The sequence below is a fragment of the Hippoglossus stenolepis genome, chromosome 17, assembly GCF_022539355.2.
Source record: "Hippoglossus stenolepis isolate QCI-W04-F060 chromosome 17, HSTE1.2, whole genome shotgun sequence".
NCBI lineage: Eukaryota > Metazoa > Chordata > Actinopteri > Pleuronectiformes > Pleuronectidae > Hippoglossus > Hippoglossus stenolepis.
Window position 1 is genome coordinate 15,619,831 of NC_061499.1, and position 24,570 is coordinate 15,644,400.

The 24,570-nt window shown below is 41.2% G+C and overlaps 2 protein-coding genes across 3 annotated transcripts; both read right to left on the reverse strand.

The window, feature by feature from the left end:
• Nucleotides 1–396: 396 nt before the first annotated feature.
• LOC124855038 (coagulation factor XI-like) lies at nt 397–11,864 on the reverse strand. The gene is made up of 10 exons (XM_047344241.1): nt 11,742–11,864; nt 3,528–3,705; nt 3,240–3,396; nt 2,802–2,911; nt 2,535–2,700; nt 2,105–2,223; nt 1,890–2,022; nt 1,550–1,656; nt 1,111–1,270; nt 397–675 (listed from the first exon to the last, which is right to left on the reverse strand). The coding sequence occupies exons 1-10, from the start codon at nt 11,862–11,864 to the stop codon at nt 573–575; spliced, it is 1,356 nt and encodes a 451-aa protein (XP_047200197.1). The 3' UTR covers nt 397–572.
• LOC124855030 (coagulation factor XI-like) lies at nt 397–16,449 on the reverse strand. 2 transcript variants are annotated; one of them, XM_047344217.1, is made up of 10 exons: nt 16,263–16,449; nt 15,975–16,131; nt 15,541–15,650; nt 15,274–15,439; nt 14,845–14,963; nt 14,630–14,762; nt 14,292–14,398; nt 13,853–14,012; nt 13,265–13,397; nt 397–570 (listed from the first exon to the last, which is right to left on the reverse strand). In XM_047344217.1, exons 1-9 carry the CDS (start codon nt 16,432–16,434, stop codon nt 13,295–13,297), a joined length of 1,227 nt encoding a protein of 408 aa, XP_047200173.1. In that variant the 5' UTR covers nt 16,435–16,449; the 3' UTR covers nt 397–570; nt 13,265–13,294. The 2 variants fall into 2 exon arrangements, with proteins under 2 accessions (XP_047200173.1, XP_047200172.1); XM_047344216.1 differs by lacking the exon at nt 397–570 and having other exon boundaries at nt 13,103–13,397.
• Nucleotides 16,450–24,570: the final 8,121 nt, after the last annotated feature.

The following is a 24,570-nucleotide window of genomic DNA, read 5'->3' on the forward strand; positions in this document are numbered from 1 at the left end:
CTCCAGACAAAACATGAAAGTCATGTTGGTAAGCCACCTGAGTTTTTTAAGAGGAAACTTTCTGAATTGAGGTCATCTCAAGACACGATGCGAAAAGCCTCCCCGAAGCAAACGGAAAAAAGCTACCTGTCACTTATCAGGAAAAACTCTTTCTTCTCTACATCTTTCTTTCAACCAAAAATGCTTTGCGCTGGTTAGGGGGTACTCGGCTGAATTTTTTTTTCAAAGGGTGTACATCACTGAAAAAAGGTTGAGAACCACTGCTCTAATAGACTTGACTTGTTGCAGAGACACATTTTAATATCATTGCTCATCTCACTCATACTTTACCTCTCTGCAATAAGAAGTAGAGCTCTGTGAATACTGACTTTAAAATAAATGAAGCAGGATGAAAAGTTATTTCATTGTCAGTTTTATTTTTCAAGTTACAACACAAAAACAATCATCTGTGTTTTAAATGGCAAACAACTGATCATGTGAGGACCAACCAACAGTCCAGAGAGGTGTGTGTGTGGGTGTGAAGTGGCGTTCCGGCCTGAATGAGGATAAGGAAAGTGTGTGTGTGTGTGTCTCTACACACAGTTCTTCTGGGAGAATCCGGACACGAAATTATTCCAATTTTTAACTCTTGGAGGAGCAGGTGCTGTGATGACACGCTTGAGATAACAGCGGCCCCTGGGACACAAAATCAACGAACAAGATTAAACACCATGTAGACAACACTAGATAGTTGATCTGTTAGGAAGTTAACAAGTCTACTTAGGAGCAGGGCCACACCTCAACCACACCTGCAATCACCTGTCAAAATTAAATTCACTTGATCAACCCATCATGCTCTGTTTATCTTCCCTTCCCTTCATCTTCCTTCCCTCATCCCTTCATCCTCTCTTTCCTTCCTCCCTCATCTCTTATCTTCACCTCAACCCCTTCCCTCAATGTTCATTCATTATTTCCTCAACATCCAATTTATCAATTTCCATTCAAACCTTTCAATCACATATTGGTTGGGCCTGGTCCTTCCTAGAGTATATTAAGTTAAATGTTACATGATTTCTCAGTGTGAACTGAATTCCTGGTTCATGATTTTGTTGACATGAATGAACACTGTACCTGAAAGCAGAGTTGGAGTAGGATTCATTGAAGTAGGTGTAGAACTGGCAAAGAGGATCTGTAGTACAGGTCCTCTGACACGTGTCTGGATCATGCATCAACTCAAAGCGAAGGTCAGAACCTTGGAAACTGACTCCTTCATGAGACACTTGAAGCCAACCTGTCAGCAGAGAGGGACAGGGTCAGACTCCCCCTGCTGGCCAAAGCACAGACATACTACTCTAACAAGTATTACATAATAACGAGATGTAAGTGTCACCTATCTACACATGATGCAAAACGTCAGAGATGCAGTTCATCATTGATATTTGTTGGATTTATAATGGGTGAATGATACATTTCATCATAAATGAGTGTGTAAAAAAGTTCGGAGTCAGTGTGTGTGGTTTGTGAAGGTCAACAAACACTGTGTCCAGTCTCAGTGTTTTGTTATACATACTGTCATCCATCCGGCAGAAGTGCACCGGTATCCCAGATGTGACTCCCACTTTGGTTCTGGTCACCAATACAGATGGATTTCCCTTCAGGCAACATCGGAAGTTACGACTGCATAAAAAATAAGTTTAGAGAGTTTAGAGAAAACCAAGCAGATTAACATATTTAGCTGAATTTGCAGAACCATACGTTCAACCCCCTATAGGATTGTCAAGATACTGTCCCAGGAACAACAAATAAGGTGTACAGTATATATACAGTTACTTTACACTTTCTAATGTTGAATGTATTTCTGTTTGCCACATGAGAAGTTCAAGTTTATTTAAGTGCTTGTTTCACACTACCTGGTATAAGAGAAATATGTACAGCGTGGTTTATCAGTGCACAGAGCCTGACAGTGTTCAGCAGAGGCGGCGGGCAGATTTTCAATGTCGCGTCCTCGGATGTCAGTGTTTAAGAGAAGCTTTCCCTGGCAAACTGTAAAACACACAGGTAATATAATGAGAAAACATATTGTAAACGACCTCCCGCAGGATGTTGTGCTTCCACCTGTGCATACCTGGTTTAGAGTATGGAGTTATTTGCAGTTTGTGGGAGAATCCAGATACTGCCCCAACCTCTCTCTTTATAACAGGAGTCCTCGGTACCGACCAGCTGTGTTTAAGGTGACATTTGTATCTGGGAAAGAACAAAGAAACAACACCATCATTTAATGTTAGAACCTGCGATGTTCTGACGCCAGAGATCCTCCGTTCTCAATGGATGGATTCACTGAATTCACTCATCACGAGGGAAACTACTCAGCCTGTGAAGTCGCACAATGTCTGTTGCTCTAACCCTAACCCAAGTGTAAGAAAAGACCACATTGTGTCGCTCTAACATCACTGAGGATATCTCAACCATTGACATAAACTCTGCCTCCTGATCAGGCACCTGTTTTAAAGGAGGAACATTTAAATTGAATGAAACATCACGTTACCCAGTTATACCTTATGGTCCCTGGTTTGAAGACGCCATTTACAAAAGTAAAAAAACGACAGTGAGGGTCCTGCGAGCAGACCCTCTGGCACTCTTCATCACTGGACGTGAACAACGATTTGTAGTTTGCCCCCGGGAAGGCCATGTTCTGGTACAGCGGAGACCGACAAGTTGGTTCTGCCCAGGTGAGAAGACAAAGAGAGTTAAGGAGAGGGTGCCCATACATCACAAATATATAAACTGTTTTTTAGAATGATGTAAAATGTTTGTGAGCTTACGCAGCTCTGGGTTGCAGTATTTGAGAGAAAAGCCCGAAGTGACACCCTGTAGTGGAGTCCGGACGTTGGGCTTTTTAGAGGGAGTGGACTTGAGGTAGCAGTAGAAGTTCCTGCAGAGAGAAGCATGCATCCATTATCAATAACGTTGAGGGTTGGATGGGGTTAGCTGGAGCTGAACCCAGCATCACATTCACACCTATGGACAATTTAATCTAACCCCAATCTGTATGTCTTTAGGACTGTGGGAGGAAGCCAGTGTACCAAGAGAATTACTGACAGGAGAGGGGCACTTCAGGGGTCGATCAGATTTCAGCCGGGGTCAGTGCCCCCTGGCTGCACCCCTTGATCTGACCCTGCTTTGGCTGAATTCATCATTAAAACATTACAGGGCTTCACTGGATTGTATCATGAGTTATGTGATGTGTCAGTGTTAGATACCTCTTATCTTTGGTCCAGTCATGTCGAAGAAAGGTAAAGAAGAGACAGGAGGGGTGCTCGGTGCACAGCTGCTGACAGTGCCTTGCATCCGGAGAGCAGAGAGTGGTTATATCTGATCCCGGGAAATCCACATTCTCGATTAACTCTTGAGCGCAATCTGAACAAATGGGAAAGACAAACATGAACACAATTAAATGTACATATAAACACAGATTTGACTTCATATATGTGGTAAAAATAGGCTATTCAAACTGTGGCCACAGTCTCGTCAAGTAGTGTATGAGTTACCTTGACTAAAGCAGAGGCTGCAGATGGAGAGCAGACCCAGCAAAATCCAACAGGTTCCCATCTTCTTGTTTTTCGCCACAGAGGAAAATAAGATCACTGAAAAGCAACTGCAGCAAAAGGAGGTGTCTCTGCAACTGCACACAGGCCAAGGGGCCGTTGCAACATTTATACATCCGATCTATTTGTACAACTAAGTATTGACACAATCATTGGTTGGTTGACAATGATACAGCCCCTAAATGTGCAATTGTGGAGGTGAGGGGGCTGGGAGAGCACCTTCACCTTCACCACAGAGGATCAATCAGCACAAGTGAGAGCTGTTAGCTGATTGATCCACACGGTTAAAAAGGCAGCAACTGAGCTGCCTCACGGAAGAGGACTCAGAACAATATTGTATCATATACCTTCATATTTGAATGTCCTATTTACAGGGAATGCATGATTTACCACATGCTCTTCATACATAGATTTAAATTTGACTTTGGTTTAAAGGCACTTTAAAAATCTGTGTCAAATACATTTTTAACTTAATCCCATGAAAAGCTTTACATAACACAGCACGGTCCTGTGCAGGGACGTGCACACACATTTTGGGGAGCAGGGGCTAAAGTGAGAAAAAGTTAAATATAGTATCACATCTCTGACTAGCTTAACAATTTATTTTAATACACTCACATCATTGTTAAATACTCAACAGTAGTAGAATGAGTAGTGATTAGATGAGGAGCCTACAATCAAAATGATGCAGTCTAAGGCAGGACACTACAGACAAAAACATTGTTTTTTCTTGTACTTAATTAATTTAGCTTCCATGTCATCTTCTTTCACTCTAATGGAAAGAAAACGTCAAATAACACAATTTAGTGGTTTGTTTTACCCTCTGTCCGTTTGCTAGCAAGACACAAGTTTACTATATATGTTTTTTGTCTTTAGGCTAGTTAGCTGTAAACCTGAGGAACTGGTAGATTAGTTCATCAGCACTCAGCTCCACACAAGCAAAGAAAAAACAGGACAAATGGAACAGGAGCTGGGAGGTGCTGCCTGTCTGACATGACTGATGACTGTGTGCTCACTAGTGCACCTTCACCAGCCTTACAATTCAGCAGTCAACGATTCGAATGCACAACAATGCATCTCGATGCATTTCAATGTATTAATCGAGTGAAAAAGTCCGGATTGACTGTTTTCATACTTTGAGGGTCCCTACTGACCCCCTTCAAAAACCGAAAAGAAGACTATCAGACCCCCACAACTCAAAAGAAGACACACTAAACATTTCACAATAGCTGCTGCCACTCAGATGGCAGAGAGACTCTCCAGCTTTCCTTAAATACCCCTCCACATATCACACTCATCACACTCAGCTGAGAGGAGAGAGAGAGTGAGGAAAAGGAGGAGGAAACAACTAAAGCACGAAACAAAAGGACAAAATGCAGGGACACCGAATTATTGAACCTAAAACCAGTGGATCCAAAGATCAAACTGATTGCATTTTGTTCTCTTCAACCTCTGATTAGAATTTGAAAATTGAATGTCATTGAATAGGTGTCAGATAAAATGTCATATCCTGCAGACATGCACACACAGAGATGCATGAATGAATCACGAAATATATATGTTTTTAGGAAACATAAGAACATGGTCAAATTACATTTAAAATACTTTTTTTTAAAGACTTTTACTGAACTTGCTTCTCTGATGTCTATCAGTAGTCTATTCCACAACTTGGGAGGATAATTTACAAAAGCTGCGTCTCCAATTTTCTTTCAGCTGTTGTTGGGAACCTCGAATAGACTTGCTGCAGATGATCTCAGTGTTCTAGAGGGAATATAGCTAACAGAGTTATTTTTCTTATGTCTTCTAGGGTTAGGAGTCACAGATGCTAACAATGATAGGTTTCATAGCCTTGTGCCAGAAGATACAGAAATATTAATAGCAAAACTGTCAGGCATTTGCAACATTTATCATGAATAATTAATACAAGCAGAAATGTTAGGTATCTTATAATATCATTGAATGGTTGTATTAGAATATCTTGTTGCAGAGACACATTTTAATACCATTGCTCATCTCACTGATACTTTATCTCTCTGCAATAAGAAGTAGAGCTCTGTGAATACTGACTTTCAAACAAATGAAGCAGGATGAAAACTTATTTCATTTATTTTTCAAGTTACAACACAAAAACAATCATCTGTGTTTTAAATGGCAAACAACTGATCATGTGAGGACGAACCAACAGTCCAGAGAGAGGCATGAAGTGTGGGTGTGAAGTCAGATGTGATGTTGCAGCCTGAATGAGGATAAGGAATGTGTGTGTGTGTGTGTGTGTGTGTGTGTGTGTGTGTGTGTGTGTGTGTGTGTGTGTGTGTGTGTGTGTGTGTGTGTGTGTGTGTGTGTGTGTGTGTGTGTGTGTGTGTGTGTGTGTGTGTGTGTGTGTGTGTGTGTGTGTCTCTACACACAGTTCTTCAGAATCCGGACACGACATTATTCAATTTATTAACTGTGGGAGGAGCAGGTGCTGTGATGACACGCTTGAGATAACAACAGCGCATGGGACACAAAATCAACGAACAAGATTAAACACCATGTAGACAACACTAGATAGTTGATCTGATAGGAAGTTAACAAGTCTACTTAGGAGCTTAGGAGCAGGGCCACACCTCAACCACACCTGCAATCACCTGTCAAAACTAAATATACTTGATCAACCCATCATGCTCTGTTTATCTTCCCTTCCCTTCATCTTCCTTCCCTCATCCCTGCCATATGTGTGTGTGTGTGTGTGTGTGTGTGTGTGTGTGTGTGTGTGTGTGTGTGTGTGTGTGTGTGTGTGTGTGTGTGTGTGTGTGTGTGTGTGTGTGTGTATCTGCGATCACCTGTCAAGACTAAATTTACCTGATCAACCCATCATGCTCTGTTTTTCTTCCCTTCCCTCATCCCTTCATCCTCTCTTTCCTTCCTCCCTCATCTCCCATCTTCACTTCAACCCCTTCGATCAATGTCCATTCATTTTTCCTCAACATCCAATTTATCAATTTCCATTCAAACCTTTCAATCACATATTGTTTGGGCCTGGTCCTTCCTAGTGAGGTTCAAGGTAAATGTTACATGATTTCTCAGTGTGAACTGAATTCCTGGTTCATGATTTTGTTGACATGAATGAACACTGTACCTGAAATCAGAGTTGGAGTAGGATTCATTGAAGTAGGTGTAGAACTGGCAAAGAGGATCTATAGTACAGGTCCTCTGACACGTGTCTGGATCCTCCATCGACTCAAAGCGAAGGTCAGAACCTTGGAAACTGACTCCTTCATGAGACACTTGAAGCCAACTTGTCAGCAGAGAGGGACAGGGTCAGACTCCCCCTGCTGGCCAAAGCACAGACATACTACTCTAACAAGTATTACATAATAACGAGATGTAAGTGTCACCTATCTACACATGTTGCAAAACGTCACAGACTCAGTTCATCATTGATATTTGTTGGATTTATAATGGGTGAATGATTCATTTCTTCATAAACGTGTGTATAAAACAGTTCGGAGCCAGTGTGTGTGGTTTGTGATGGTCAACAAACAGTGTCCAGTCTCACTGTTTTGTTATACATACTGTTATCCATCTGGCAGAAGTGCACCGGTATCCCAGATGTGACTCCCACTTTGGCTCTGGTCACCAATACAGATGGATTTCCCTTCAAGTTACATTGGAAGTTATCACTGCATAAAAAAAATAGTCAATAGAAATATGTCACAGCTGCTGACAGTGCCTTGGATCCGGAGAGTAGAGAAATGTTATATCTGATCCCGAGAAATCCACATTCTCGATTAACTCTTGAGCGTATTATGAAGAAATGGGAAAAACAAACAAACACAATTAAATGTACACATAAACACAGATTAAACAGATTTGACTACATATGTGGTAAAAAAAAAGGCTATTAAAACTGTGGCCACAGTCTCGTCAAGTAGTGTATGTGTTACCTTGACTAAAGCAGAGGCTGCAGAAAGAGAGCAGACCCAATAAAATCAAACAGGTTCACATCTTCTTGTTTTCACCACAGAGGAAAATAAGATCACTGAAAAGCAACTGCAGTAGAAGGAGGCGTCTCTGCAACTGCACACAGGCCAAGGGGCCGTTGCAACATTTATACATCCGATCTATTTGTACAACTTAGTGTTGACACAATCATTGGTTGGTTGACAATGATACAGCCCCTTAATGTGCAATAACCAAGAAAAACTGAAATAAAAAACTCATGCACAATAGTGTATCATATACCTTCATATTTTAATGTCCTATTTACAGGGAATGCATGATTTACCACATGCTCTTCATACATTGATTTAAATTTGACTTTGGTTTAAAGGCACTTTAAAAATCTGTGTCAAATCAATTTTTAAGTTAATCCCATGAAAAGCTTTACATAACACAGCACGGTCCTGTGCAGGGACGTGCACACACATTTTGGGGAGCAGGGGCTAAAGTGAGAAAACGTGACAAAATACACATTTAGTTGGTGTTTGTTTTACCCTCTGTCTGTTTGCTAGTAAGACACAAGTTCATTATATATGATTTTGTCTTTAGGCTAATTAGCTGAGGAACTGGTAGATTAGTTCATCAGCACTCAGCTCCACACAACCAAAGAAAAAACAGCACTACTGGTGCTGCCTGTCTGACATGACTGTGATGACTGTGTGCTCACTAGTGCACCTTCACCAGCCTCACGATTCAGCAGTCAACGATTTGAATGCACAACAATGCATCTCGATGCATTTCAATGTATCACATCTACAATTTCCTATATTACTGCACATGGCTGCATTTTCATCAGTTAATATCAGTTAATAAAATCAGTCAGACAAACATGAACTCTGTTTTTATTTAGAAAGTGCTTTAAAAAGACTGTTTCTGTTATTAAAGGTGTTCTGTAATTTACAAAATAAGGTTTTCAATTCATAAATCAGACTACAACAGTAAGTGTTGATTTGTCTTTTATTCAGTTTAGACTGTTGTGCTGCACCTAAGGCTTAAAAGGTGAAACTCTGATTATAGCCTTTACTTCATCAAGGTTGGCACCGCCTGGCCCCCCCTTAGCAGCGCCACTGGACTGAGGCGCATTCCCCCGCAGCTGGCACGTGCACACAGACATCAAAGGGGGCTTCCTCCAGTGAAATTACCCTTTTTCTGGGTTGCTTTTTTTGAATAAATTAATATGATACTCCTGTTTGTTCACAGCTTCCCTGTAAAAACACAATTCAGATCGATTTCCATTCAAGTTACATCGGAAGTTATCACTGCAAAAATAATCAATAGAAATATGTCTGAGTTTAGAGAAAACCAAGCAGATTAACATATTTAGCTGAATTTGAAGTTAAAGTTTATTTAAGTGCTTTTTTCACACTACCTGGTATAAGAGAAATATGTACAGTGTGGTTTATCAGCCCAAACCTGGTATGGAGTTATTTGCAGTTTGTGGGAGAATCCAGATACTGCTCCAACCTCTCTCTTTATAACAGGAGTCCTCGGTACCGACCAGCTGTGTTTAAGGTGACATTTGTATCTGGGAAAGAACAAAGATGTAATAATTTAATGTTAGAACCTGCGACGTCACTCAACCCTCCTGACGCCAGAGATCCTCCTCCTTTCTCAATGGATGGATTCACTGAAGTCACTCATCACGAGGGAAACTACTCAGTCTGTGAAGTCGCACAATGTCTGTTGCTCTAACCCTAACCCAAGTGTAAGAAAAGAACACATTCTGTCGCTTTAACGTCACTGAGGTTATCTCAGCTTGTGCTTTTTCTGGACAAGAACAGAAAACCTGCTTTATAAAGTGAGGGTTTTGAATTTGAAAGATGTAAACAAGTGATGTAATTGGGGTTGAATGATGGGAAATGTAGGATCCAGATGTTTTCATGGTTGACCAATACAAGGGACTAAGGCCCAATCCCATTCGCCCCTTGGCCCTACCACTACCCCTTGTTTTCTAGGGTTATCTTGCCCCTTGAAACGGAGTCACAAGGGGTAGTGGTTGAAATCTTAGCCCCAAGAATTGGGACAGCACTTCAAGAAGCTGTTACATCATAATTAGTCGTCGCAAAAACCCAACATGTCATCAGTAGTCGTCGATGTAAACAGACAAGACAGTTTTGCCGGGGATGTCATTGTAATAAGATTGTCAAGATCTTAAATAAACAAATGCTATCGTTTGCAGTCACGAAAGTGACAAACCTATAATATCCAATTAACATCTATGCTAATGCAGGTGAACCAATGACATTTGAAATTGAAAAGCTTGGATGCTCAGTATTAAATTTAAGTTTTTAATTACATGTGCAGTAATATAGGAAATTGTAGATGTGATACATTGAAATGCATCGAGATGCATTTGAATCGTTGACTGCTGAATCGTGAGGCTGGTGAAGGTCCACTAGTGAGCACACAGTCATCACAGTCATGTCAGACAGGCAGCACCTCCCAGCTCCTGTTCCAGTTGGACTGTTTTTTCTTTGCTTATGTGGAGCTGAGTGCTGATGAACTAATCTACCAGTTCCTCAGGTTTACAGCTAATTAGCCTAAAGACAAAAAACATATATAGTGAACTTATGTCTTGTTAACAAACAGACCGAGTGTAAAACAAACACCAACTAAATGTGTATTTTGTCATGTTTTCTTTCCATTAGAGCGAAAGAAGATGACATGGAAGGAAAATTAATTAAGTAAACAAAAAACAATGTTTTTGCCTGCAGTGTCCTGCCTTAATCATTTTGATTGTAGGCTCCTCATCTAATCACTATTCATTCTACTACTGTTGAGTATTTAACAATTATGTGAGTGTATTAAAATAAATTGTTAAGTTAGTCAGAGATGTGATACTATATTTAACTTTTGGTTTTAGAATTTTTTTTTTTATATAAATAATTATGAGAAGTGCCCTTTTTCTCACTTTAGCCCCTGCCCCCAAAAATGTCTGTGCAGGTCCCTGTTCCACAGGTCAACAAGTGACTCTGCTCCTCTGATGTTTTCTAATCATCACATTTAGAACTGATCTTTATAAAAAGCTGCTGAAGTCATATTTATGCTCCTGGATAAGCGATGCGTTGCTTCTTCTGCAACAATGAAGTTAAAACACCACGTTGCATCTTAACCCTGATGTCCTGTCTTTGTGCGTCATGGTAAATCTCGTGTTGTGTAGCAGGTTTAAACATGTGTCTCATAAACTCTAGAGCGAATCAAACAAACACAAAGTAAACGTCAGTCCTGTACGTGTCCCAATAACTTGTGATCAGTGATGGTGTTTATTGTTAAAGTGTAAAGTGAGCTCAGGTAAGAGGAAGAGTGAGGAGGAAGCAGACTCCGACAAAGACTCAGGAGGACCGGACCTTTAATGTGCGTCTGTCCTGGTCCGGAAGAAGTGATGTTCTAATTATTCAGTGGTGGGACATCGCTAAAAACAACATGAATCGATTATGTTCTGTCTTTGTATCGATGAAAAGTTGTCCACGTCGCGATGCATCTAAGAATCAAGAAATGTCCGCAGCTCTAGTGCTCAGCACTGTGCAGGAGACGTGGAGGGAGGGAGGGCAGGGACAATCTCCCGAACTGATATTGATTGTTAATTCAATCAATATATTTGTTTGACAGAGAAGCAGTGCACAGCAGTATAATTTTCATTTATTAAAAAAAAGCACCCCCAAAAAAGGGAGAATGAAAAAAAAGGGCAGGGGCTCAAGCCCCCTTTGATGTGTGCACGTGCCATCTCACCTACATCTATATCATTCTGTATGATGTTTGTGCGTGAAGGCACGTCAGCAAACACCGACCTATGTGACAACATGCAAGTGAGCTAAAATGGGGTCAAGCTAAATTAACCCTTTAATTTCCATAACTTTGACCTGACAGCTCAACAAAGGCAATAACTGGGCTGAAAGCTGCGGTGCTGGATGCCACAGTGTCTGCCAGCTGCTCTTGTGCCATAGATGTGTTCTACCAGGGCTTCAACTTCAACCACCGCACTACCCTCTACCACAGCAGACAACAGGTTGACAAACTGAGGAGAAGTAGGCACATCTAACTCCTCTGTATCCATAAAACTGTACAAAATCATAATATGATTACTCAAAGCACAATGCTTAAACATGGCCTGGGTCACAGCACAAGCCAAAGACACCTGAGGATACTTTGTAACCAATCCGTCAGACACTCTGTCACCATCGGGACGGCTGAAACCAAACCCAGCTCCTCTGAGTTGGTTGGGTTGGGATTGTTGTCAGCTGGTGAGTCCATGCAGGGTGTGGCTGCTCCTCCCAAATCAGAAGAGGTGGCTTCCAGCATGTGGTCTGCTGGTTTTGCACGGTCTGTTTATTGTGTAGTTTGGTGTTAATAAATCCCATGGTTTGGGCTGTTTTCAAGGCTTCTTGTTGTTGATTTGTGTTAATGACAGTCATTGAAACGAGCGTATTAACAAAACAAAGAAGAAACCAATGTTAAAGTTAATTTAATCTGTGGGAGCGTGGAGGCCTGGCCGAAAAAGAACAGAAAAATTGGACAGTCTGGACCAACCACGCAATGGGCCGTCAGATCCAGATACTTCCTCATCTACCTCAGCAACAATATATGAATGAAACAAAAACAAGACTATCAGACCCCCCCCCCAACTCAACTCAAAAGGAACACACAATAAACACTTCCATGAGTGCTGCTGCCACTCAGATGGCAGAGAGACTCTCCAGCTTTCCTTAAATACCCCTCCACATAATCACACTCAGCTGAGAGGAGAGAGAGAGAGTGAGGAAAAGGAGGAGGAAACAACTAAAGCACGTAACAAAAGGACAAAATGCAGGGACACCGAATTATTTAACCTAAAAACAGTGGATCCAAAGATCAAACTGATTGCATTTTGTTCTCTTCAACCTCTGAATAGAATTTGAAAATTGAATGTCATTGAATAGGTGTCAGAGAGAAGATCATATCCTGCAGACATGCACACACAGAGATGCATGAATGAATCACGAAATATATGTTTTTAGGAAACATAAGAACATGGTCAAATTACATTTAAAATACTTTTTTTTGAAGACTTTTACTGAACTTGCTTCTCTGATGTCTATCAGTAGTCTGTTCCACAACTTGGGAGGATAATTTACAAAAGCTGCCTCTCCAATTTTCTTTCGGCTGTTGTTGGGAACCTCTAATAGACTTGCTGCAGATGATCTCAGTGTTCTAGAGGGAATATAGCTAACAGAGTTATTTTTATTATATCTTCCAGGGTTAGGAGTCAAAGATGCTAACAATGATAGGTTTCATAGCCTTGTGCCAGAAGATACAAAAATATTAATACAAATTTCCGCAAAGCGAAAATTTGTCAGGCATTTGCAACATTTATTAGAGCTAATAACTAAATGCAGAAATGTTAGGTATCTTACAATATCATTGAATGGTTGTATTAGAATATGTTGTTACACAGACACATTTTAATATCATTGCTCATCTCACTGATACTTTATCTATCTCCAATAAGAAGTAGAGCTCTGTGAATACTGACTTTCAAATAAATGAAGCAGGATGAAAACTTATTTCATTGTCAGTTTTATTTTTCAAGTTACAACACAAAAACAATCATCTGTGTTTTAAATGGCAAACAACTGATCATGTGAGGACCAACCAACAGTCCAGAGAGGTGTGTGTCTGGGTGTGAAGTGGCGTTCTGGCCTGAATGAGGATAAGGAAAGTGTGTGTGTGTGTGTGTGTGTGTGTGTGTGTCTCTACACACAGTTCTTCAGGGAGAATCCGGACACGATATTATTCAATTTAATAACTTTGATAGGAGCAGGTGCTGTGATGACACGTTTGAGATAACAGCGGCCCCTGGGACACAAAATCAAAAAACAAGATTAAACACCATGTAGACAACACTAGATAGTTGATCTGTTAGGAAGTTAACAAGTCTACTTAGGAGCAGGGCCAAACCTCAACCACACCTGCAATCACCTGTCAAGACTAAATATACCTGATCAACCCATCATGCTCTGTTTTTCTTTCCATCCCTTCATCCATCCTTACACACATCCCTTCATCTTCCTTCCCTCATCCCTTCATCCTCTCTTTCCTTCCTCCCTCATCTCTTATCTTCACCTCAACCCCTTCCCTCAATGTCCATTCATTATTTCCTCAACATCCAATTTATCAATTTCCATTCAAACCTTTCAATCACATATTGTTTGGGCCTGGTCCTTCCTTATAGCAAGGTAAATGTTACATGATTTCTAAGTGTGAACTGAATTCCTGGTTCATGATTTTGTTGACATGAATGAACACTGTACCTGAAAGCAGAGTTGGAGTAGCATTCCTTGAAGTAGGTGTAGAACTGGCAAAGAGGATCTGTACTACAGGTCTTCTGACACGTGTCTGGATCATGCATCAACTCAAAGCGAAGGTCAGAACCTTGGAAACTGACTCCTTCATGAGACACTTGAAGCCAACCTGTCAGCAGAGAGGGACAGGGTCAGACTCCCCCTGCTGGCCAAAGCACAGACATACTACTCTAACAAGTATTACATAATAACCAGATGTAAGTGTCACCTATCTACAGATGTTGCAAAACGTCAGAGACTCAGTTCATCTTTGATATTTGTTGGATTTATAATGGGTGAATGATACATTTCTTCATAAACGTGTCTGTAAAACAGTTCGGAGTCAGTGTGTGTGGTTTGTGAAGGTCAACAAACACTGTGTCCAGTCTCAGTGTTTTGTTATACATACTGTCATCCATCTGGCAGAAGTGCACCGGTATCCCAGATGTGATTCCCACTTTGGTTCTGGTCACCATTACAGATGGATTTCCCTTCAAGTAACATTGGAAGTTATCACTGCATAAAAAATAAGTTTAGAGAGTTTCGAGAAAACCAAGCAGATTAACATATTTAGCTGAATTTGCAGAACCATATGTTCAACCCCCTATAGGATTGTCAAGATACTGTCCCAGGAACAACAAATAAGGTGTACAGTATATATAGTTACTCTACACTTTCTAATGTTCAAGGTTTTTTTGTTTGCCACATGAGAAGTTAAAGTTTATTTAAGTGCTTGTTTCACACTACCTGATATAAGAGAAATATGTACAGCGTGGATTATCAGTGCACAGAGCCTGACAGTGTTCAGCAGAGGCGGCGGGCAGCTTGTCAATGTCGTGTCCTGGGATGTCAGTGTTTAAGAGAAGCTTTCCCTGGCAAACTGTAAAACACACAGGTAATATAACAAAAAAACATATTGTAAAAGATCTCCCGCAGGATGTTGTGCTTCCATTTGTGCATACCTGGTTTAAAGTATGGAGTTATTTGCAGTTTGTGGGAGAATCCAGATACTGCCCCAACCTCTCTCTTTATAACAGGAGTCCTCGGTACCGACCAGCTGTGTTTAAGGTAACATTTGTATCTTGGAAAGAACAAAGAAACAACACCATCATTTAATGTTAGAACCTGCGATGTTCTGACGCCAGAGATCCTCCCTTCTCAATGGATGGATTCACTCAATTCACTCATCACAGGGAAAACCACTCAGCCTGTGAAGTCGCACAATGTCTGTTGCTCTAACCCTAACCCAAGTGTAAGAAAAGACCACATTGTGTCGCTCTAACATCACTGAGGATATCTCAACCACTGACATAAAGTCTGCCTCCAGATCAGCCACCTGTTTAAAGTAGGAACATTTAAATTGAATGAAACATTACGTTACCCAGTTATACCTTACGGTCTCTGTTTTGAAGACGCCATTTAGAAAAGCAAAAAACCGACAGTGAGGGTCCTGTGTGCAGACCCTCTGACACTCTTCAGCACTGGACGTGAACAACGTTTTGTAGTCTGCCCACGGGAAGTCCACGTTCTGGTACAGCTGAGACTGACAAGGTGGTTCTGCCCAGGTGAGAAGACAAAGAGAGTTAAGGAGAGCGTGCCCATACATCACAAATATATAAACTGTTTTATAGAATGATGTAAAATGTTTGTGAGCTTACGCAGCTCTGAGTGGCAGTTTTTGAGAGAAAAGCCCGAAGTGACACCCTGTAGTGGAGTCCGGACGTTGGGCTTTAGAGAGGGAGTGGACTTGAGGTAGCAGTAGAAGTTCCTGCAGAGAGAAGCATGCATCCATTATCTATAACGTTGAGGGTTGGATGGGGTTAGCTGGAGCTGATGCCAGCATCACATTCACACCTATGGACAATTTAATCTAACCCCAATCTGTATGTTTTTAGGACTGTGGGAGGAAGCCAGTGTACCAAGAGAATTACTGACAGGAGAGGGGCACTTCAGGGGTCGATCAGATTTCAGCCGGGGTCAGTGCCCCCCTGGCTGCACCCCTTGATCCTGCTTTGGCTGTATTCATCTTTAAAACGTTACAGGGCTTCAATGGATTGTATCATGAGTTATGTGATGCGTCAGTGTTAGATACCTGTTATCTCTGGTCCAGTCATGTCGAACAAAGGTAAAGAAGAGACAGGAGGGGTGCTCGGTGCACAGCTGCTGACAGTGCCTTGCATCCGGAGAGTAGAGAAATGTTATATCTGATCCCGGGAAATCCACATTCTCGATTAACTCTTGAGCGCATTCTGAAGAAATGGGAAAAACAAACAAACACAATTACATGTACACATAAACACAGATTTGACTACATATGATACGTGGTAAAAAATGCTATTCAAACTGTGGCCACAGTCTCGTCAAGTAGTGTATGAGTTACCTTTACTAAAGCAGAGGCTGCAGATAGAGAGCAGACCCAGTAAAATCAAACAGGTTCCCATCTTCTTGTTTTCGCCACAAAGGAAAATAAGATCACTGAAAAACAACTGCAGCAAAAGGAGGTGTCTCTGCAACTGCACACAGGCCAATGGGCCGTTGCAACATTTATACATCCGATCTATTTGTACAACTAAGTATTGACACAATCATTGGTTGGTTGACAATGATACAGCCCCTAAATGTGCAATTGTGGAGGTGAGGGGGCTGGGAGAGCACCTTCACCACAGAGGATCAATCAGCACAAGTGAGAGCTGTTAGCTGATTGATCCACACGGTTAAAAAAGGCAGCAACTGAGCTGCCTCACGGAAGAGGACTCAGAGGACTCAGAACAATATTGTATCATATACCTTCATATTTTAATGTCCTATTTACAGGGAAAGCATGATTTACCACATGCTCTTCATACATAGATTTAAATTTGACTTTGGTTTAAAGGCACTTTAAAAATCTGTGTCAAATCAATTTTTAAGTTAATCCCATGAAAAGCTTTACATAACACAGCACGGTCCTGTGCAGGGACGTGCACACACATTTTGGGGAGCAGGGGCTAAAGTGAGAAAAAGTTAAATATAGTATCACATCTCTGACTAGCCTAACAATTTATTTTTATACCCTCACACTCACATCATTGTTAAATACTCAACAGTAGGATAATGAATAGTGATTAGATGAGGAGCCTACAATCAAAATGATGCAGTCTAAGGCAGGACACTACAGACAAAAACATTGTTTTTTCTTGTACTTAATTAATTTTGCTTCCATGTCATCTTCTTTCACTCTAATGGAAAGAAAACGTCAAATAACACCATTTAGATGGTGTTTGTTTTACCCTCTGTCCATTTGCTAGCAAGACACAAGTTCACTATATATGTTTTTTGTCTTTAGGCTAATTAGCTGTAAACCTGAGGAACTGGTAGATTAGTTCATCAGCACTCAGCTCCACACAAGCAAAAATGAGAGAAAAAACAGCACAACTGGAACAGGAGCTGGGAGGTGCTGCCTGTCTGACATGACTGTGATGACTGTGTGCTCACGATTCAGCAGTCAACGATTCAAATGCACAACAATGCATCTTGATGCATTTCAATGTATTAATCGAGTGAAAAAGTCCGGAGTGACTGTTTTCATACTTTGAGGATCCCTACTGACCCCCTTCAAAAACCGAAAAGAAGACTATCAGACCCCCCCAACTCAAAAAGGAAACACACTAAACATTTCACAATTGCTGCTGCCACTCATATGACAGAGAGACTCTCCAGCTTTCCTTAAATACCCCTCCACATATCACACTCATCACACTCACCTGAGAGGAGAGAGAGAGTGAGGAAAAGGACGAGGAAACAACTAAAGCACGAAACAAAAGGACAAAATGCAGGGACACAGAAATATTTAACCTAAAACCAGTGGATCCAAAGATCAAACTGATTGCATTTTGTTCTCTTCAACCTCTGAATAGAATTTGAAAATTGAATGTCATTGAATAGGTGTCAGATAAAAGATCATATCCTGCAGACTTGCACACACAGAGATGTATGAATGAATCACGAGCTATGTTTTTAGGAAACATAAGAACATGGTCAAATTACATTTAAAATACTTTTTTTTAAAGACTTTTACTGAACTTGCTTCTCTGATGTCTATCAGTCGTCTATTCCACAACTTGGGAGGATAATTTACAAAAGCTGCGTCTCCAATTTTCTTTCAGCTGTTGTTGGGAACCTCTAATAGACTTGCTGCAGATGATCTCAGTGTTCTAGAGGGAATATAGCTAACAGAGTTATTTTTCTTCTGGGGTTAGGAGTCACGGATGCTAACAATGATAGGTTTCATAGCCTTGTGCCAGAAGATACAAAAATATTAATAAAAATGTCCAAAAAGCGAAACTGTCAGGCATTTGCAACATTTATCATGAATAATTAATACAAGCAGAAATGTTAGGTATCTTATAATATCATTGAATGGTTGTATTAGAATATCTTGTTGCAAAGACACATTTTAATACCATTGCTCATCTCACTGATACTTTATCTCTCTGCAATACGAAGTAGAACTCTGTGAATACTGACTTTCAAACAAATGAAGCAGGATGAAAACTTATTTCATTTATTTTTCATGTTACAACACAAAAACAATCATCTGTGTTTTAAATGGCAAACAACTGATCATGTGAGGACGAATCAACAGTCCAGTGAGAGGCATGAAGTGTGGGTGTGAAGTCAGATGTGATGTTGCAGCCTGAATGAGGATAAGGAAAGTGTGTGTGTGTGTGTGTGTGTGTGTGTGTGTGTGTGTGTGTGTGTGTGTGTGTGTGTGTGTGTGTGTGTGTGTGTGTGTGTGTGTGTGTGTGTGTGTGTGTGTGTGTGTGTGTGTGTGTGTGTGTCTCTACACACAGTTCTTCAGAATCCGGACACGACATTATTCAATTTATTAACTGTGGGAGGAGCAGGTGCTGTGATGACACGCTTGAGATAACAACAGCGCCTGGGACACAAAATCAACGAACAAGATTAAACACCATGTAGACAACACTAGATAGTTGATCTGATAGGAAGTTAACAAGTCTACTTAGGAGCAGGGCCAAACCTCAACCACACCTGCAATCACCTGTCAAAACTAAATATACTTGATCAACCCATCATGCTATGTTTTTCTTCTCTTCCCTTCATCCATCCTTACACACATCCCTTCATCTTCCTTCCCTCATCCCTTCATCCTCTCTTTCCTTCCTCCCTCATCTCTTATCTTCACCTCAACCCCTTCCCTCAATGTCCATTCATTATTTCCTCAACATCCAATTTATCAATTTCCATTCAAACCTTTCAATCACATATTGTTTGGGCCTGGTCCTTCCTTATAGCAAGGTAAATGTTACATGATTTCTAAGTGTGAACTGAATTCCTGGTTCATGATTGTGTTGACATGAATGAACACTGTACCTGAAAGCAGAGTTGGAGTAGGATTCATTGAAGTAGGTGTAGAACTGGCAAAGAGGATCTGTACTACAGGTCCTCTGACACGTGTCTGGATCATCCATCGACTCAAAGCGAAGGTCAGAACCTTGGAAACTGACTCTTTCATGAGACACTAGAAGCCAACCTGTCAGCAGAGAGGGACAGGGTCAGACTCCCCCTGCTGGCCAAAGCACAGACGTACAACTCTAACAAGTATTACATAATAACCAGATGTAAGTGTCACCTATCTACACATGTTGCAAAACGTCAGAGATTCAGTTCATCATTGATATTTGTTGGATTTATATTGGGTTAATGATACATTTCTTCATAGACGTGTGTGTAAAACAGTTCAGAGCCAGTGTGTGTGGTTTGTGATGGTCAACAAACACTGTGTCCAGTCTCAGTGTTTTGTGATACATACTGTCATCCATCTGGCAGAAGTGCACCGGTATCCCAGATGTGACTCCCACTTTGGCTCTGGTCCCCATTAAAGATGGATTTCCCTTCAATTAACATTGGAAGTTATCACTGCATAAAAAAATAATCAATAGAAATATGTCTGAGTTTAGAGAAAGTCAAGCAGATTAACATATTTAGCTGAATTTGCAGAAACATATGTTCAACCCACTATAGGACCGTCAAGAAACTGTCCCAGGAACAACAAATAAGGTGATATATATACACACAACATATACAGTTACTTTACACTTTCTAATGTTGAAGGTTTTTCTGTTTGCCACATGAGAAGTTAAAGTTTATTGAAGTTCTTGTTTCACACTAACTCATATAAGAGAAATATGTACAGCGTGGTTTATCAGTGCACAGAGCCCGACAGTGTTCAGCAGAGGCGGCGGGCAGCTTGTCAATGTCGTGTCCTGGGATGTCAGTGTTTAAGAGAAGCTCACCCTGGCAAACTGTAAAACACACAGGTAATATAACAAGAAAACATATTGTAAAAGACCTCCCGCAGTGTGTTGTGCTTCCACCTGTGCATACCTGGTTCAAAGTATTGAGGTATTTGCAGTTTGTGGGAGAATCCAGATACTGCTCCAACTTCTCTCTCTATAACAGGAGTCCTCGGTACCGACCAGCTGTGTTTAAGGTGACATTTGTATCTGGGAAAGAACAAAGAAACAACACCATCATTTAATGTTAGAACCTGCGATGTCACTCAACCCTCCTGACGCCAGAGATCCTCCCTTCTCATTGGGTGGATTCAATGAAGTCACTCATCACAAGGGAAACTACTCAGTCTGTGAAGTCGCACAATGTCTGTTGCTCTAACCCTATTTTCACCTCTATAAATTGAGGGTTTATTTTGAACGATTTAAACAAGTGATGTTATTGAGGTTGAATGATGGGAAATGTAGGATCCAGATGTTTTCATGGTTGACAAGCAAGGGACTAAGAGACTGCTGCTTTAAACAGAGAACATGTTACCTCTGCCCATAGGGGTCTCTCAATCAAAACAACAACAAAGGTCCTTATTAATGGAGAAAATACTACATTTGTGGGTTTCTCTCCAAGCTTGCCCGTGATTCACAAGGCCTTCTGGGTACCCCTAGGTTCGAAGAGAGGGTCTGAAAAATCTCTGTTTCGATGGCTATAAAGCCCTACCCCTTAGCCCTACCCCTTAGCCCCAACAGGTATTGGGACAGCATACCCCTACACGTGAATGCCCAACAGGAAGGGGAAGGGCTAAGGGGCGAAATGGGATTGGGCCTAAGAGTCTGCTTCTTTAAACGGACAACATGTAACTTCGGCCACTAGGGGTCTCTCAATCAAAACAAAAACAAAAGATCTTGTTTGATGACTCCGTGAAGCAGCATAGGATCATGGGAGTTTTTGTCTTCACCACCATTGCCAAAGAAAATCTACCTGACGTGACTGAGACGCAAAATAATGGATGAGGTCATGTGATAAATTGTTATTCACGTCAAGCACCAAAAAGCAAAGACTACTTGTGACCATTACGAGTGACCAATACATACTGAGAAAGGATTTTGCTTCATTAAACGTTGTTTGCTCTGGACATTGTAGCAGGGACGGGTAAAGCTGATATGACTCAATTAGAAGGAGACCAAAGGATATGTAGCATATCATAACCCTCACTCACACATGCCCAAAAAGGTTAGTGTCCTCCCTCTACATCCATACACTGAGGTTTAACTCAACCAAGGAATGAAACATAACGTTACCCAGTTATACCTTATGATCCCTGGTGTGAAGACGTCATTTACAAAAGTAAAAAACCGACAATGAGGGTCCTGCGTGCAGACCCTCTGACACTCTTCATCACTGGACGTGAACAACGATTTGTAGTTTGGCCCCAGGAAGTCCATGTTCTGGTACAGCTGAGACCGATCAGGTTGTTCTGCCCAGGTGAGAAGACAAAGAGAGTTAAGGAGAGCATGCCCATACATCACAAATATATAAACTGTTTTATAGAATGATGTAAAATGTTTGTGAGCTTACGCAGCTCTGAGGTGCAGTTTTTGAGAGAAAAGCCCGAAGTGACACCCTGTAGTGGAGTCTGGACGTTGGGCTTGAGAGAGGGATTGGACTTGAGGTAGCAGTAGAAGTTGCTGCAGAGAGAAGCATGCATCCATTATCTATACAGCTGAGGGTTGGATGGGGTTAGCTGGAGCTGATGCCAGCATCACATTCACACCTATGGACAATTTTATCTAACCCCAATCTGTATGTTTTTAGGACTGTGGGAGGAAGCCAGAGTACCAAGAGAATTACTGACAGGAGAGGGGCACTTCAGGGGTCGATCAGATTTCCGATGGGGTCTGATCCCGGGAAATCCACATTCTCGATGAACTGTTGAGCGCATTCTGAAGAAATGGGAAAAACAAACATAAACACAATTAAATGTACACGTAAACACAGATTAAACAGATTTGACTAAATATGATATGTGGTAAAAAAGCCTATTAAAACTGTGGCCACAATCTCGTCAAGTAGTGTATGTGTTACTTTGACTAAAGCAGAGGCTGCAGATAGAGAGCAGACCCAGTAAAATCAAACAGGTTCCCATCTTCTTGTTTTCACCACAGAGGAAAATAAGATCATGAAATGCAACTGTAGTAGAAGAAGGCGTCTCTGCAACTGCACACAGGCCAATGGGCCGTTGCAACATTTATACATCCGATCTATTTGTGCAACTAAGTGTTGACACAATCATCGGTTGGTTGACAATGATACAGCCCCTTAATGTGCAATTGTGGAGGTGAGGGGGCTGGGAGAGCACCTTCACCTTCACCACAGAGGATCAATCAGCACAAGTGAGAGCTGTTTAGCTGATTGATCCACACGGTTAAAAAGGCAGCAACTGAGCTGCCTCACGGAAGAGGACTCAGAGGACTCAGAACAATATTGTATCATATACCTTCATATTTTAATGTCCTATTTACAGGGAATGCATGATTTACCACATGCTCTTCATACATAGATTTAAATTTGACTTTGGTTTATAGGCACTTTAAAAATCTGTTTAAAATATTTTTTTTAAGTTAATCCCATGAAAAGCTTTACATAACACAGCACGGTCCTGTGCAGGGACGTGCACACACATTTTGGGGAGCAGGGGCTAAAGTGAGAAAAAGTTAAATATAGTATCACATCTCTGACTACCTTAACAATTTATTTTAATACACTCACATCATTGTTAGATACTCAAGAGTAGTAGAATGAATAGTGATTCGATGAGGAGCCTACAATCAAAATGATGCAGTCTAAGGCAGGACACTACAGGCAAAAACATTGTTTTTTCGTGTACCTAATTAATTTTGCTTCCATGTCATCTTCTTTCACTCTGATGGAAAGAAATCGTCAAAAAATACACATTTAGTTGGTGTTTGTTTTACCCTCTGTCCGTTTGCTAGCAAGACATAAATTCACTATATTTGTTTTTGTCATTAGGCTAATTACCTGAGGAACTGGTAGATTAGTTCATCAGCACTCAGCTCCACACAAGCAAAGAAAAAACCGTACAACTGGAACAGGAGCTGGGAGGTGCTGCCTGTCTGACATGACTGTGATGACTGTGTGCTCACTAGTGCACCTTCACCAGCCTCACGATTCAGCAGTCAACGATTCAAATGCACAACAATGCATCTCGATGTATTTCAATGTATCACATCTACCATTTCCTATATTATTGCAAATGGCTGCATTTTCATCAGTTAATATCAGTTAATAAAATCAGTCAGACAAACATGAACTCTGTTTTTATATAAAAAGTGCTTTAAAAAGTATTATGGACTGTTTCTGTTATTACAAGTGTGCTGTAATTTACAAAATAAGGTTTTCAATTCATAAATCAGACTACAACAGTAAGTGTATGACAGTGGTCAGTGCTCTCCACACTGATTTGTCTTTTATCCAGTTCAGACTGTTGTGCTGCACCTAAGGCTTAAAAGGTCAAACTCTGATTATAGCCTTTACTGCATCAAGATGGCCCTGCCTGCCCCCAGGAAAGCCACTTGACTGAAGTGCATTACTATTAATATAAATATTATACTCCTGTTTGTGCACAGCTTCCCTGTAAAACAAATATATTGATTGAATAAAGAAAACATAAACGATTTAGTTTGTTATTAGCGATGTCCCACCACTGAATAATTAGAAAACCACTGCTTCAGGACCAGGACACAGACACACACATTAAAGGTCCGGTCCTCCTGAGTCTTTGTCGGAGTCTGCTTCCTCCTCACTCCTCCTCTGACCTGCGCTCACTTTACACTTTAACAATAAACACTGTTGGGACCGAGTACTTGTGAACTATAGTTGGGCCGACATGTTCAGCCAAAGCATGCAACCACATGTTTCTTAGTTCTGGATACAAACCAGAGCCTCCAGAACTCAGTGACCCAGGGTGCTTCAACTTCACACCTAGGTGTTAAAACTGCCCCTGGACACAATGTTTGACCACTAATGGTCACTCTGGGCCCCATGACCCATGAGGTCACCAGGCCAATATAAGCCCAGTTCCCTCTCTCTTCCTTTTTTTTCCTACTCACTTCTCCTGGAGGAGAGGTGGAGCTCTCCAGCTCACCCAGCCAGGGAAACTTCCTCCCTACCCAAGCTCTACCAACCTTCAAGCCGGCCTGCCTGGAGCAGACTGCTAAAACTTTCCAAAAGGCAGCGACGCGAGAGCCTGCCTAAGAACTTCAGCACAAGAGCTGCATCGCACACAGCAGAACCACAACAACAGAAGCCACAACCCAGCAAGACCTCTTTACTGGACTTCAAACAGCATATCAACCTTTTCCCCCTTTTTCGTGGAT